The 15,218-nt window shown below is 46.6% G+C and overlaps 1 protein-coding gene across 1 annotated transcript in view; it reads left to right on the top strand.

Annotated features, from left to right (window-relative positions):
* Positions 1–15,218, top strand: part of SH3BP5 (SH3 domain binding protein 5) — a 65,572-nt gene that overhangs the window by 32,071 nt on the left and 18,283 nt on the right. Inside the window, exon 4 of the mRNA XM_084620604.1 lies at positions 8,434–8,598. Within this exon, the coding sequence (XP_084476730.1) occupies positions 8,434–8,598 (165 nt within the window). The remainder of the gene's footprint in view (positions 1–8,433; positions 8,599–15,218) is intronic.

The following is a 15,218-nucleotide window of genomic DNA, read 5'->3' as shown; positions in this document are numbered from 1 at the left end:
GTAATGGAACCCTTGCCTGTTGCTATATTAGGTTCTAGTCCTGCAAGCACTTATGCACACAAGTTACTTGAATGAGTCCCCTTACAGTTACAATATGTGTAAGTGTGCACAGGTTCAGGTCCTTGGTGAATAAAATGGGCCAAGGAGGAGAAATTCTGTTGCGATACAAGCAGATTTATCCCACTCGCAGCCCTTTCTGTGCCTGTTCTTGGCAACTCTTGAGTTCTGCTATTACCCACATATAGTTGGAGATCATAGCTGTCGCAATGTATCCTTAGTTGTCAGTTAACCTTGAAGGAATGCTGAAGCTGGGCTGCATTATGGCTTTGTATAAACGAATTGGTTCGCCTGCTTGTGTAACTTGGTAGACCAAAAAAAAAAAAAAAAGTGTGTATGAAAGGAAAGAAGGAAGAATGAATATGCTGGCTTTGTTTTAATATTCTTAATCTCTGTTTTTTGTGTTGATAGGAGTTGATGCCGTATCAGCATCATTGTATGAATTAGATCAGCTGCCTTTTGTGACACTAATGGGGCATTTGGCTCCAGTGGTAGAGAAGCCACTTAGCAAGTGGGATGAACATGGTCCAATAACTGCATCCTCCAGTATAAACATTTTGGAGATGCCTTTAATTTGGAAGAGAATTGGCAAAGGGGGAGGGCACAACACACAGACCTTTAATACAGGAGGAGAAGTGTAAAAAAAAAAAAAAAGGTGGGATGGTATTGGGGGAAGAATTTACTAACATACACAAAAGGACAAGACTACGAATAATGACCTCGACCTCCATCTTGAACATTCAAGGTATGGTGATAGAGTGAAGAAAATTCTCCATTGCGGTTTGGCAGTGGCTTCCAGGCGAAGCTGTGAGGCATAAAAGCTAGATGGCTTCAAGAGAGAATTGTATTTCGTACTGAAAGAAATAGATAGAGCAACCTGTCCTTTTGCTTGGGAAAGGACTAGATGATTTCATCGGCCCTAAAATGCACCTGTGATGAATGGAGATCTCCACAGATAGAGCATTTTCTCAGTGCTGAGCCAATTTTATTTTAAACATATAATGAAAGGAGGTATGAATGATTGCAGGACCATTAAACGTTAAATGTGTTGCACAGGGCTTTAGGAGCTCAACTTCTTTTAAAGTCAGTGGGAGAATTGTGCAGCTAAAACCCTTGATTCTGGGCTTCAGAAAGCTTATTCCATAACATTACTTTATTGGATTAGCCAGGTGAAATTCTTAGAGCCCTTTATCTCGCACATGGCCTTCTTGAAAGTGAAAACCTTTTTTCCCAGCACCCAGGGTCGGCTGTCAGCCAACTCTTTATGGAGAACTTCTGACCTTCAGTTGCAGTGACCTCTTTACCAGGACAGACCAAACTTATTGGAAGAACAAGTAGTTATGACTTCCCAGTAAGCCACAGAGGATATTTTTGGGACTGAGATTTATGCTCCTCTAATGTGTTTTATTAAAGGCTCAGACCAAACCTTGTTTAAAGATCATCTGAAGATTTTTCTATATCCACTAGATACCAAAGGCAAAGGCAGAGAGCTAGTTGCTTAATTTAAAATATTACATTCCCACAGGGGTTTAGGATTTATAAAATGCATTTATTCACTTGGAGTGAGCAGCTGGAGTTTTTTAGCTGTCGCGAGCCTGCCTGTCAGACTGCCTTAACAGTGAACTGGCACTGGGCTGGCAAAAACATCGCTTATCCACTAATCTTGGTACAAAGCACAATGTGTTCATGATGTGCAGTTTTACCAGAAATTAAATGCTCTCTAATGTTTTAGGGCTCTGGCAGCTAAGAAGACCTGTTAAAGGACCGTAGGTTGTAAGCTGACTGAAAGCAGCAAGGGGGTTGGTTGGATAGATCTCTGTGCATAGCAGTGTGCCAAGTATACTCAGGGCTGGTAGTGGTGAGGGTAAAAACACATCCTTACTGTTATGGCTTCTGATTTTTCTAGGCTAATAGAGAAGCTCCAGCATGAATATATTTATCCACGATCAGTGTGCGGTAAAACACATTTCTGAAGTGTGATAGAACAGGGAAGAAGTCGAAAGAGCTTGCTAGCATTTCAGAAGCTTTTGAGGGGAACTGAATGTGGTTTTTGCCTTTTGAAACTCTTGTTTAAGTTAGGTGATACTTTTTTCCCCTTGGGAGGCCTTGTTTCTGTAACTACAAAAACAAACAAGCGTGAAGTCTGATACATCTGGTGCTGAGAACAAGCTGCAAACAGCTCTTTCAAAAGATTGCTGTTCTGCTTATTTCATATTCTAAAGCAGAGATTAGCAGCCTTTTCCCAAGTGACCACCTTTTTCCGCCTGCAACACCAAAACCATCTATTTCCCCCCCACATGACCGTATATTCCAGAATCCTTTGCACTGTTTCAGGTCCAAACCCCTTTCCAAATGTTAGAGAGACAAGGTGCAGGGCCGTCCCTACCCATACGCAAAGTATGCAGCTGCGTAGGGCACCAGGAAATTTGGGGCACCACATTTCCTGGTGCCCTGCGCAGTTGTGTGCTGCTCCAGCCCCTGCCCCGCCCCCGCTCCCCTGAGGACTGCAGCAGGGCTGGGCCTGCACTCACCGGCGGTGGGAAGTGTAGCGACCCGGCCCCAGCTGCACCACCAGTTCCCCCCTGCCTCTCAAGCCAGCCCCCCCCCCAAAAGAGGCCTGGACACCCCCCCCTTGGGGGGGCTGCGTAGGGCCCCAGAATAGCTGAGGACAGCCCTGACACGGTGAGTGAGGTAATATATTTTATTGGACCAACTTCTGTTGGTGAGAGAGCAAGCTTTTGAGCTTACACAGAGCTCTTCCTCAGGTCTGTGAAAATGTAAACTCGTGGTTTTTAGGGTGTTCTGTCGTATCTGGTGTGACAAAGTTCCTGCTCTACCTTGGTGGGTCTTGCGCTTATTGGCGGATTTGTTCACCTTGGAGCTTCACGGCAGCCCTCAGCTTGGCCGTTTTTCTGAACCCACAGTCCAGGTCGACTCCTCCTGTGTCTGACCGGGAGTTGGGAGGTTTTGGGGGGAACCCGGGACCACCCTCTACTCCGGGTTCCAGCCCAGGGCCCTGTGGACTGCAGCTGTCTGGAGTGCCTCCTGGAACATCTGTGCGACAGCAACAACTCCCTGGGCTACTTCCCCATGGCCTCCTCCCAACACCTTCTTTATTCTCACCATAGGACCTTCCTCCTGGTGTCCGATAATGCTTGTACTCCTCAGTCCTCCAACAGTCTGCGTTCTCACTCTCCGCTCCTAGCGCCTCTTGCTCCCAGGAGCAGATGTGTGGGAGGGCCCGTGACTTCTACACAAGCCTTTTCTCCTCGGATCCGACCGATCCTGGCGCTTGCAGGGTGCTCTGGGAGGAACTCCCCACAGTCAGCGTGGGCGACCGAGACCGGCTAGAGCTGCCTCTCACCCTGGCCGAGTTGTCGGAAGCCCTCCGTCGCATGCCCACCAATAAATCTCCGGGCATGGACGGGCTGACCGTGGAGTTTTACCGCGCGTTCTGGGACATCCTCGGCCCAGACCTAGTCACTGTCTGGGCTGAGTCCTTGCAGAGCGGGGTCCTCCCTCTGTCGTGCAGGCGAGCGGTGCTCACCTGGTTGCCGAAGAAGGGGGACCTCCGCGATTTACGAAACTGGCGTCCCGTCTCACTCCTTAGCACGGATTACAAAATCGTAGCAAAAGCAATCTCGCTGCGGCTAGGGTCCGTGATGGCGGACGTGATCCACCCAGACCAGACCTATGCTGTCCCGGGTCGCAGCATTTTTGACAACCTATTTCTAGTCCGAGACCTTTTGGAAGTCGGGCATAGAGATGGTCTGTCGTTCGCCCTCCTGATTCTTGATCAGGAAAAGGCGTTCGATAGAGTAGACCATGGGTACCTCCTGAGCACTCTGCAGGCGTTTGGATTCGGACCTCAGTTTGTGAGTTTTCTCCGGGTGTTGTATGCCTCTGCGGAGTGTTTGGTTAGGCTCAACTGGACCCTGACTGAACCGGTCAGCTTCGGGCGAGGAGTGCGGCAAGGGTGCCCCCTCTCGGGCCAGTTGTATGCTCTGGCGATCGAGCCTTTCCTCTGTCTCCTCCGCAGGAGGATGACAGGGTTGGTGCTGCGGGAGCCGGAGCTGCGGCTGGTCCTGTCGGCGTACGCCGATGACGTACTCCTCGTGGTCCAGGACCCGGGCGACTTGGCGCGAGTGGAGGCATGCCAAGCCATCTATTCGGCAGCCTCCTCCGCCCGAGTCAACTGGGTCAAGAGCTCTGGCTTGGCGGTGGGTGACTGGCGGCAGGTGAGCTCCCTCCCACCCGCACTTCAGACCATCCGGTGGAGTGCGGGTCCACTGCTCTATCTCGGCGTTTACCTTTCCGCCACGCATCCTTCCCCACCGGAGAACTGGCAAAATTTAGAGGGCGGGGTGATAGAGCGGATTCGGAAATGGACGAGGCTACTCCGATGTCTCTCCCTCCGATGGAGAGCACTGGTGCTTAACCAACTAGTCCTGTCCACGCTCTGGTACTGGCTCAACACCCTGGCCCCAGCCCCGGGTTTCCTGACCCACCTCCAGAGATTGATTCTAGAGTTCTTTTGGTCAGGAATGCACTGGGCCCCTGTTGGAGTTCTTCACTTACCCCTGAAGGAAGGAGGGCAGGGCCTGAAGTGTCTGTACACTCAGGTCCGCGTTTTCCGCCTCCAGGCCCTGCAGAGGCTCCTTTATAGTACAGGTAGTTCGACGTGGAGCATGTTGGCGCACGCCTTCCTGCGCCGCTTCCAAGGGCTCCGATACGACCGGCAGCTCTTTTGTCTTTGTCCGAGAGGTTTTCCGCGAGACCTCTCCGGGCTGCCGGTCTTCTACCAGGATCTCCTCCGGACCTGGAAACTGTTTCTAACGACCAGGTCCGTGGCGGCCACCGTGGGAGCAGATCTCCTCACGGAGCCCCTGCTACTCAATCCCCAACTCCGTGTGCAGGTGGCGGAATCTCGCTCGGTGCGCCAGAAGTTGGTCCTCGCGGAAGTCTCGAGGGTCGGACACCTCCTGCACTACGACCGGAGAGACTGGCTGGATCCCCTGACGCTCGCTTGGCGCATGGGGCTCTCCAGCCCTCGTACCCCCTGGCGTGTACTTCAGGAGGTGAGGCCGCCTTGACCCCTGCTGCTCGGGCGTATGTCAACCAAGCCTTGCGTGAGGGCGCACCCCGCCCATCCTCCACCCCAGGCCCGCCGGTCCTTTCCATTGGGCCCCTACCCTGCCGATCCCAACAAACCCCTCACCCTTTCACTGCAAGCCGGCTGCATGAACTACAGCCGGTCAGTTTTCAAATCGCACCACGGAAATATTTATACACACTCACGCTTCACACCTTTCACGCCCACACCCTGGTGTCCCGCTCTGATACAAAGTGGCGGGACCTCCTGCCACCTTTGGAGGGTGAGCAACCTCGATGGGCCAGCCTATATTCCACCTTGGTCCCGAGGCCCATCGGGGACATCAGTTGGCGGCTCCTTCACGGAGCTGTGAGCACAGGCGTGTTTCTGACACGGTTTACCCCCATCCTGGATACTTGCCCTTTTTGTAATGTGAGGCAAACCCTGGCGCACGTATATCTAGACTGTGCCAGATTGCAGCCCCTTTTCCGGCTCCTCACAAATATTCTATTGTGCTTTTGGCTTCATTTCTCCCCTCACCTTTTTATCTATACACTCCCCATCTGTGGCTCCACAAAATCGCGAGATCTCCTGGTTAACCTCCTCCTAGCCTTGGCTAAAACAGCCATCTATAAAACCAGAGAGGGGAGGTTGGCCCATGAAGCGTCCGGCGATTGTAGGGCCTTTTTCCGATCCTCAGTACATTCACGTATCCGGGCGGAGTTCCTCTGGGTGGCATCCACCGACTCCCTTGACGCCTTCAAGGAGCGGTGGGCGCTGTCCGGGGTTCTCTGCTCGGTGACCCCGTCCGGTTCCCTCTGTCTGACCCTTTGATTGAGGGGAAGAGCGAGAGACGCCAGCCCCAGCCTTTGCCGCTGTGGATACCATCATTACTGTCATCTAGGAGGGGTCCTATAATACATGGGTGTCTACCCCCTCACCCCCAAACCGCCTACCCCGCAGCCGTGCCCATCTTGCCGGGCATTCTCAGGAGAGGGATAATCGGTGACATTGGGCGCGGCACTAGGTAACTTGAGGGGGTGGAAGACCACGAGTGTCGAGGAAGCCCCCTCGCTCTAGGCCACCAGGTAACTCAGGAGGGTGGAAGACCATGAGTGTCGAGGAAGCCCCCCTGCTCTGGGCCCAGGCTAGCCTAAATACTTCTCCCTCCTGAAAGCTGCTGTGTTATATCTTCTGTTTGCGTTGTTTTGTTGCATAGTTTGTTTTGTTTTCTTTGGTAATTCTTTGCAAGTGTAACACAATAAAATTCTTTTCTGTTTCAAAAAAAAAACAAAAACCTTCCCTGTTACCTTACCCAGGGAAAAGGGACCTACTTAGCCTGGGGCTAATATATCTGCCTTCTGTTACTCTCCTATAGCCATCTAGCCCAACCCTGTCACACTGGTCAAAGCTGACATTCAGTAGATTGGTTAATTTGATTTAAAAACTATTGAAGTGTAACTGAAAATTTCATCTTCCCCAGTGCTGTATGCTAAAGGAATCTAATGCAGTTGCTTATAATTGAAAGGTTTTCTTCCCAGGCAGAAGAGCTGGAAACCCTTTTTTCATTTAAAAAACAAAACAAATTTAGAATATAAAAGGCTTTGACCTTCAGTTAAACAACAAAACTCACACCCTAAAAAGGGCTTCTAATGTGGTATACTAAATGGATGTTCATAGGTAAGTGGTATGATATTGAAAGTAGTCCTAACACTTCAATTATGAGCTTCTGACAAACACCTCTAATCTTAAAAACAACCTAAAGATCAAAAAAACCCAGATAGCTGAGTTGATTCAGGGATAACCATAAAAAAATGAGGAGTATTCATTTTAAAAATATGGAAATTTCCAGTAACTTGAAACTAGGTTTTTTAAAACGATTGTTTCCTATAATTTATCTTCTTAAAACCAACCATCTCTCTTCAACAAACATTTAACACAAGTCATTGGTGCCAAAATATAATAGTACAGGCTGATGAACATTAGGCTTTATAATCCCTGTTGTCTGGTAACTGCAGTTCATAGGAATATGCAGCGATCGTGGCTGTATTTATATTTTATTGGTTGCTGTGCCACCCAATTTTTCTTCCTGGTCCAGCCGCACAGGCAAATGGTTGCTGATACCACATTGGCTGCGGGTTTTTGGAAGACTGATGTGTAGTGTGTTTCAGCCATGAAAACCAGATGGTTCAACACTGAGAACCTGGATTTGAACACTCCCCAGTCTAAAGACAATTTTGACTGGGAATACAATATGGTCACTTGAGCCCCGTTCTTTTAAAAAGATTAATTTGTAAAACCAGCAGCTTTTTGAAATTTCTAAGTAAATGTCCAACCCTCAAAAGTCAGATAAAGGTATCACAGGACAAATTTATTGTATTAACTTGTATTTTCATTGGTTGGAAGTATTATAACTTAATATCTTGGTAGGATACTTGCTCATGGAGCTAGAATTTAGGTCATTATAAAACCAGTTATTTCATAGCTCTCATCCAGACTTTTAAATACTACTACTTCAAACACAGCTGTTGATAAGAGGATCCCTAGGTTTGAACGACTGACCCAGGACTGGAGACTGAACCAAATCAGCATATCCACTGAACATTGGTCTACACAGTATAAAGTACTGCACTTAACAACTGTTTGGCTACCTCCATTCTTCCCTCTCCCCTATGCGTCAGACCTGGGACCTGCAGTGCCTTCTCTACCCCTGTCAGAACAGAGTAGAAGAGAATATGTAGAACTGGGTTACAGCTCTCTTCCCTGGAAATCTGTGCATCGTGCTGTGTAATAACGTAACCGCTCCGAAATGCTCTTCTGCTTGGTAAATACTGCAGTGACTAAAAAATTGGTATTGACTTAGATTCTGCACTCACAAAATGTTGTTCCCCATTGCATTCTTGTGAAATGCAACACCAAGTTGGCTATGGAGAGCAGAGATATTAGGAGTTTTTGTCTTGCTGCCTCCTGTTTCTTCCTGATGGATTAAAGCTGTTTCACACAGTATTTCTCCATCTGTCATCCAGATGCTTATTATGCAGAACTCTGATCTCCTGCATTTTGGATTTATTGGATGTGAACAGCATGGTAATGCTTTACAGAGGACATGTGTGATATGAACTAGCAGTGACCCAGGCAAGGAAATATGTATGTGCTGCCAAACAAAAGGGTGGGAAATCAAAACCCCGGAGTGTTTTTGTCCTTAAAATCCTGGTCTTAGCTATTTTTAAGTACTGTCACACTTAAGAGTTCGTTGATGCCTAATTGCAGTGTCTGTTTTCTAGGCACAACTGGAAGCTCAGAAAGCGACCCAGGATTTCCAGAGAGCTACTGAGGTGCTGCGTGCTGCCAAGGAGACCATTTCACTCGCTGAACAGAGGCTGCTGGAGGATGACAAGCGTCAGTTTGACTCTGCCTGGCAAGAGATGCTCAATCATGCCACCCAAAGGGTGAGATCAATAAGGAGCTGCTTGCTTCAAGTCTCTTGCTCAGTTTGAGTTAGCTTTGTTGCATGCCACAAGGCCTAAATTCTTTTTGCTTTGCGTGAGGGATGATGCAGAAGGGCGGTAATTCCACAGGCAAATGAATAGAAATAGATTGTGAATCAGGTACTTGGGGCACTATTAAAGATGAAATAGGACAGGGCTTCCTGTGAGACGGTGAAGAAGGCAGATTGTCCATTTCTGGGAAGGGTTAAGGGGAGCCACTTTGGATAAGCTAAGAGCTGCTCCACCGTGATTGGAGTGCATGGAGAGGATGAACACAGTGGAGTCTGCATAGGTTATTCTTTTTACCATGCCTGTCACTATGGTATGTGAGCCCCTGGGCCAGCCGCTCCCTTACCCGATTGTATGGTGAGGAAGAGGAATAGGAATGCGAATGCTGAGTCAGACATGCAGGTGAATTTGAGTGGGAGGGAACCAGAATGGGGAGCCTCTGCAAAGGAAGGGGGGGAAGAAGCAACTCCAGCAGGTCTCAAGATCCAGAGGCCTCTTAAGGTATGTCTGCACTGCAAATAAAGACCCAAGGCTGGCCCATGCCAACTGACTGGGCTGCAGAGACAGCAGGAGAGTCAGTGCCCGCGGAAGGCCCCTTCCACTGAGGCATCCATGGGGAAATGGAGAATAAAATAAGACTAGTATTTTGAGGACCAAGGCTGCTGTTTTAAGTGCCGTGAGCCCCCCAAATGTAAAGGGTGCAGGGTAGAACTGCACTGAGACATCAAAAGCCTGCATGTGGGAGTAGGGTCCTGGATTCCATTCAATAGACCTGAGTTCTCTCCCTGGCTCTGCTGCTGGCCAGCTGAGTGACCTGGCCATGTCAATTCACTTCTCCAGGCCTCTGCTTCCTCCATCTGTAAAATAGGGATCATGACACTGACCTCCTTTGTAAAGTGCTTTGAAATCTAGAGACGGCAACTGTTGCATAAAAGCTAGGTGGTGGCAGTAACATTAAACACTTGTGTTAGAGAAATTCTTACTAACTTTTTTTATGGTTTCTTCCCACTTTCTTTCCTAAAACAATGCAAAAATGGCTTTGGCCTTTTTTTTTTTTTTTTTTTTTTTTAAAGAACATAGAAGAACCAAACCAAACTTAAAACCTCTCTTTCCAAGCCTCTCCAGATGTTCCAGGAAAACTTAACCCACTATTCCAAGCTGGCTGAAGCAATAGTGTAACATTATCTTAGTGCTGAAATCCTAATCCCTTTGTGGAAACTGTATTTGATTATAAGACAACATAGTCTTCATGTATAAATTGTATACAACAGCGCTGCCAGATGGTGCATGGTACCAAAAGGGCAGCAGGTGTGCTGTGTGAAATGGGAAACCTAGTATATGAAAACTGAACACTGCTGATGTCGTTGTCACCACTGTCGTGTGTTTAAGGTTTCTATACTTCAAAATTGCATGACGAGACTAGCTCCACCCCTTCATTGTGATTACCCAAAGCGATCAGCTGTAGCCCTTATTTGAAGTGAGAAAAGTCTACTAACACACTAACATTTTTCTTCCTTGAATTATGAGGATGAAAACTCTGCAGGTTTGCTATACAACATTTCACTGCTAATCTGCCACTTAAAGTCCAGTTAAGCTTGGTAGTGACCAGTTACTAGTGTGAGCTGTGCAGCTTACCTCCCAGACAGAGAGTGCTACAATGGGCACCCTTGCTGGTTGTTTCCCTGTGGAATACCAAGCAATGAATGAATATTCAGACTGAACTACTGTCTTAGCTCTGCAGGGGGTCACTCTAAGTCAGGGTTGAGGTGCTCTGGTGAGTCAGTACGGGGAAAAGTCGGCTGCTGCCTTTGCTGTGGAAAACCAGAAAACTTCCATCTCCAGGGTGGGCAGTCTGACGCCTTCCACAAGCACAACTTTCTGGATGGGGGAGAAGTGTGTCTTGTTCGTCAAAAGAATGCGAAGGGAAAGCTCCAAAAAGAGATGGGACATGAGCATTTTTGTTTAGAAGCTCCGTGAGGGAGAGTGATGCATGTTTTGTTTTCCAGAGAAGGACCTTCAGTTAATGCTGACAAAGTCTAGAGAGATGATGACTAATACTAAATTAGAAAGGATGCTTAGGGTTGTTGTGGGCCGGGTGGGGGAAGACGCACCATTATTTACATTGAGAATCTTTTTGAAATCTCTCTCCTAAATCTCTATGAAAAATTTTCTCTAAACCCTTAATGCTGCCTCAGAGAGAATCTAGGGATGAAAATAAAATTGAGCAATGGAAGCCCAGAGACTTAGTGCGTGAGATGGTGGCTGTTCTGTAGCTGAGCCCAGCATTCTTCAGTAAAACAATCTTGGGAGCAATGCCATTCTGTCGTAATGCCTCATTGCATGACTTTTTGCATGATATCTGGACCTGTCAGGATGACTTACTTATAATGAAACCTCTCCAATGACTAGAGTAGAATAGGAAATAGACCCTAGTGTGTTGGCTGTGATGTTAAAACATCTAGTGACAAAACATCCTATAGGAACATATACATTAATGGAGAACTTTCTCATTGGAAAGCATCCCATCTTACTCATCCCTTCTGGCTGTTGACCGAACAGTCTGGGTAAAGTTCATTCTCTAATAGTTTCTAAAAGAAACTAAATATCAGTATCTTAGAAGTGGTGGTGTAATCAATGCTGATTCATGGAATATACACCTTACTATTTCCACTCGTAGTCTGCATCATGTTGACACCAGAATTGCAACTGCTTCTGCAATAGGATTTTAGTCACATGACTTCCACTGATTTTTTTATAGGGTGTTTCATGGCTCTTCAAACCATATCAGTTAGTTTGTGTTTAGGGGCTAGTGCTGCAGGGAGTCTCCCCTTCAGCAGTGGAACTGGTTCTACTGTGCAAGGGGAAGGCAGGATTTGAATGGTGTGTGCTGAGGTGGGCACCCCCTACATGTCACAGAGCCCTACAGGAGGTCTTCCAATGCATCTCTGCACAGGGTCATGTAAGGGCTTGTACACATAAGAGGCATGGAGGGCTACTTCGATCATTGGGCTCAATGGTCACTGTCATTTGGATGTGGGATGATTCCTCCTTCTTCCCTGGTACCAGACCCAGCTAGGTGATGCCATGAGGAGTTTGGGAACGTATGAATTTTTGTGGCTGGGGAGAGGGGGAACAAACTACAAAGTTTATGAATCTGGGGTTGGAGTAGGAAGCCAACAACAAAAATAGGCTTCAAATGAACTAGTTCACCTGTGATGGCTGCTTCATATGCAGAACTCCTCTGATGGAAAATTACAGCACTTCAATTGCACTGCGCACTCTTTGTTAGTAAATGACAAATGTGGGATACAAAGTAGACTTCCACAGTTATTGGCGCAGCAACGGATCACATGCAGAATAGCACCTATCTATAAATGTCAAAGTGGGCTACAAACTCGTTTGTTTGAAATCGCCTGGCAAGGGTAAAGTAAGGACTCATAGATATTAAGGTCAGAAGGGACCATTATGATCATCTAGTCTGACCGCCTGCACAATGCAGGTCATACTCTTTCTTCATATACAGGGAGGGCAGGTATTTTTGGACTGGCTAAAATTTGTCTGACGTGGTACAAAACTGAGCCCAAAAATAACTAGGTAACTGAAGGGCGATAGAAGCAAAGATTATGAAGCAAACAGATAGATGAAAGAACTGGTGTAGGATAAGTGGCTCTGTTATACACAGATGCTGTGGAAATGCTGCAAGATTACCCCAGCTGCTTTTGGGTTGATGGGTGTGGACAGAGTCTGAGGCTTCAGAATATCAAACTGGGCTTGTAATTTGCAGATTCTCTCTGGGAAGAAATGGTGATGGGTCTGGGCAGTTGTGACTGCCCCCGATTTGTTCAGGGATTGAAAAGCTGCTAATGTCCATATTTTTAATAGGTCAGTCTATAACAGGGTATACACAAGACCTTTAGAACCAACAATATAGAAAATTAAACTAATAAAACCTGGAGGACCACTGAAACGATATTGCCTATCCTAAAGGGATGGAAGAATAAAATATGGCAGGTATTTTTATTCAGGGGAGCAACTAGGACTGGTATGAACAGCTACAGGGAGGGCTGAAGAGGGCTGTGCCTTGAACTTTGACTCCTATTTTCATAGGTGCCTAAAGGAATTAGGCACCTAAATTCCATTGAATTTAAATAGAGGCTGCCTCACTTTGTCTGTATAATCCCCTATACCTTCATGCTTTAGGACTCCATCAAACATACACATATGGTGTCCAGGACACTCGTATGCAGCATGATCAAGTGACTAGGAAGCAGGGAGTCAAATTTAGGGTCCCATTCCTGGCCCCAATCTGCTGTGTGACTTTGGGTGAGTCATTTAATCTCTCCGTGCCTCCATTTCCCCACCTGTAAAATGGGGATAATGACACTCTTTCCTCTGAAAAGTGCTGAAATGTGCTTCATCTTAATGGTGACGTAGCTATTCTCAGTTAATGAGGTAGACCCAATGTTTTGGCCTCTGTTTAGGGAGGTTTCTGGGAAGAGGACGGGTGTGAGTTTGTCTCCTTCTATAGCAGAGCTTAAGAAACCAACTTCACTATTTTCCAGTTTTAGACACACAGGTGTGTACAAAGAGGCTTCCATAGGGGCTGAAAGATAAATGGTTTTAGAGGGATTAAGGGGGAATAATGGCATTAATGCTTTGGCAGAAGATCAGTGTGATGCACAAATATATATGCGTAAGGGTGATATCTGGAGTCTGAGATTAGTTGCATTAAAAAGGAATGTCCTACACACATTTCCTTCATGTATGCAATTTATCTTTCAAAAAACAAATGACATGCAACATGGCTTTGGTTTATCCCCTAATTCCTTTTCATCTCACCCTTCAGTTGCTCAGAAATATATGGGGCATTCAGAAAAAATGTTTTAGTCATCTTGCATTGCCTCTCTTACCACCTTGTTTCTAACATTTCCCTCCAACTAATACACTCACTGATTGCTTTTGAAGAAAGAGAATAAACGTGGCACCTGACTATGGACACCAAGAGTTGTCATAGAAATTACAGATTCATTGGAGTTCCCTGCTTTTTCTCTTTTGACTGCATCATTTGTTTCTCTCTTGAGGTTCTGATGAGGGTACATTCTTCACTTAGGCTTGTCCTGATTACTTGGGAGAAAACAAAGCAATTCGTACAAACCTGCTCTCCAAGAACATATATTTTATATTATGTCCCCTTCGATAGAATACCTGGCTGATGGTCTTGGATTTTGTCTTTTATCTAGCAGCTTACTGGTTGCTGTCCATGCTGTGATGAATTCTACCTGACATTGTTGATGATCTAGTAACTAACTACATTAATGGGATAGTCTAGACCTCACCAAGGAACAAGCAGGTGGGCTAGCCAATATAAAGCTGATCTTTTTGTGCCAAGCTGCTCTATGAATACGTTTTTAACTTTTAATAGCATCAACTTCTTTCATAAAAGACCAAAAGAGAGGCTATAACACAATAATGAGAGGCTGTGATCACCTCCAGAAAGCTCTCATCTGACCAGCATTCTTAACCATGCCCTATGTGAACCCTCTCGAGCAGCATTCTTAATGCCTGGGCATAGAGGTGGAGGTGTGGGGAGACTGGTAATAGACTCTTAAATAACTGGGTTGCAGGCTGGTTAGTGGTCGATGTGAAAAGAGTTGGCTGTCTCATTTCTACATCAAATGCCTAAGCGAATGTTAGTTGGCTGTTCTGGAGATGTCACGGATTTAGCTATCCTATTGCTCGTAGAGTTGTTCCTTAGCTGGGCTATGGGGGGAAGATTTCGGAGCCACGGTCCTGTACCTGTTTTTTGGGGGGAGAGAGAGGACTTACGTTTTCCGGGCTGTCAGTCTGGCACATTGTCTTTGTTTATTTAGTTGTGCAATGTGGGAATTAGGGAAGTAAGGAAGGTTGGGTTTTTTTGATATCCGAAATTATAATATTAAATAAATAATATTAAAGGATTAAATAAACAACCGCTCTCACAATTGGCCTCTTTTACAAAGTGTTTAAAAAAAAAAAAGGTCTCCAGTAAGACAGGTTTCACCATTTTGGTTGTTCATAATTTAGTCTATCTGCTCACCTCACAAAAGGCTTTTGTATTTTGAAGAGGCCTAGGCGATCTAGTATGTTGGTGTTTGCAGCATTCATCATGCCATGAATCAGGATGTGATCGTTGCTCCTCCCCCCGCAGGGCCTCCTGCATGCCACGTATTGCGGCATGCAGGATGCACTGGAGGGGGAGGCACTGATCGGGGCTGCCAATGGGCAGGAGGTACTGGAGGGGGGAGGCGCTGATAGGGGGGCTGCTGGTGGGTGCTAAGCACTACTATTTTTTTTTTTTTGGAGCACCCCCAGAGTCTGCACCTATGGCTAAATTTCTTTGCCATGCCCAAGGAGGGCAAACCCACTTCCTTGCCGTCCCAGAAGAATGCCGATCTTAAATCTGACACTTCCTTGCCAAAGCCAGGCTTGTCTAACTCAGTGGTTTTCATCCTGTAGTCCACGGACCCCTGGGGGTCTGCTGACTCTCTAAGATTTTTCAAAGGAGTCTGCACCTCCATTTGAAATTTTGTAGT

Source organism: Lepidochelys olivacea, assembly GCF_965140295.1.
Source record: "Lepidochelys olivacea isolate rLepOli2 genome assembly, chromosome: 2".
Taxonomy (NCBI): domain Eukaryota; kingdom Metazoa; phylum Chordata; order Testudines; family Cheloniidae; genus Lepidochelys; species Lepidochelys olivacea.
This window is presented reverse-complemented; position numbering and strand designations above follow the sequence as displayed.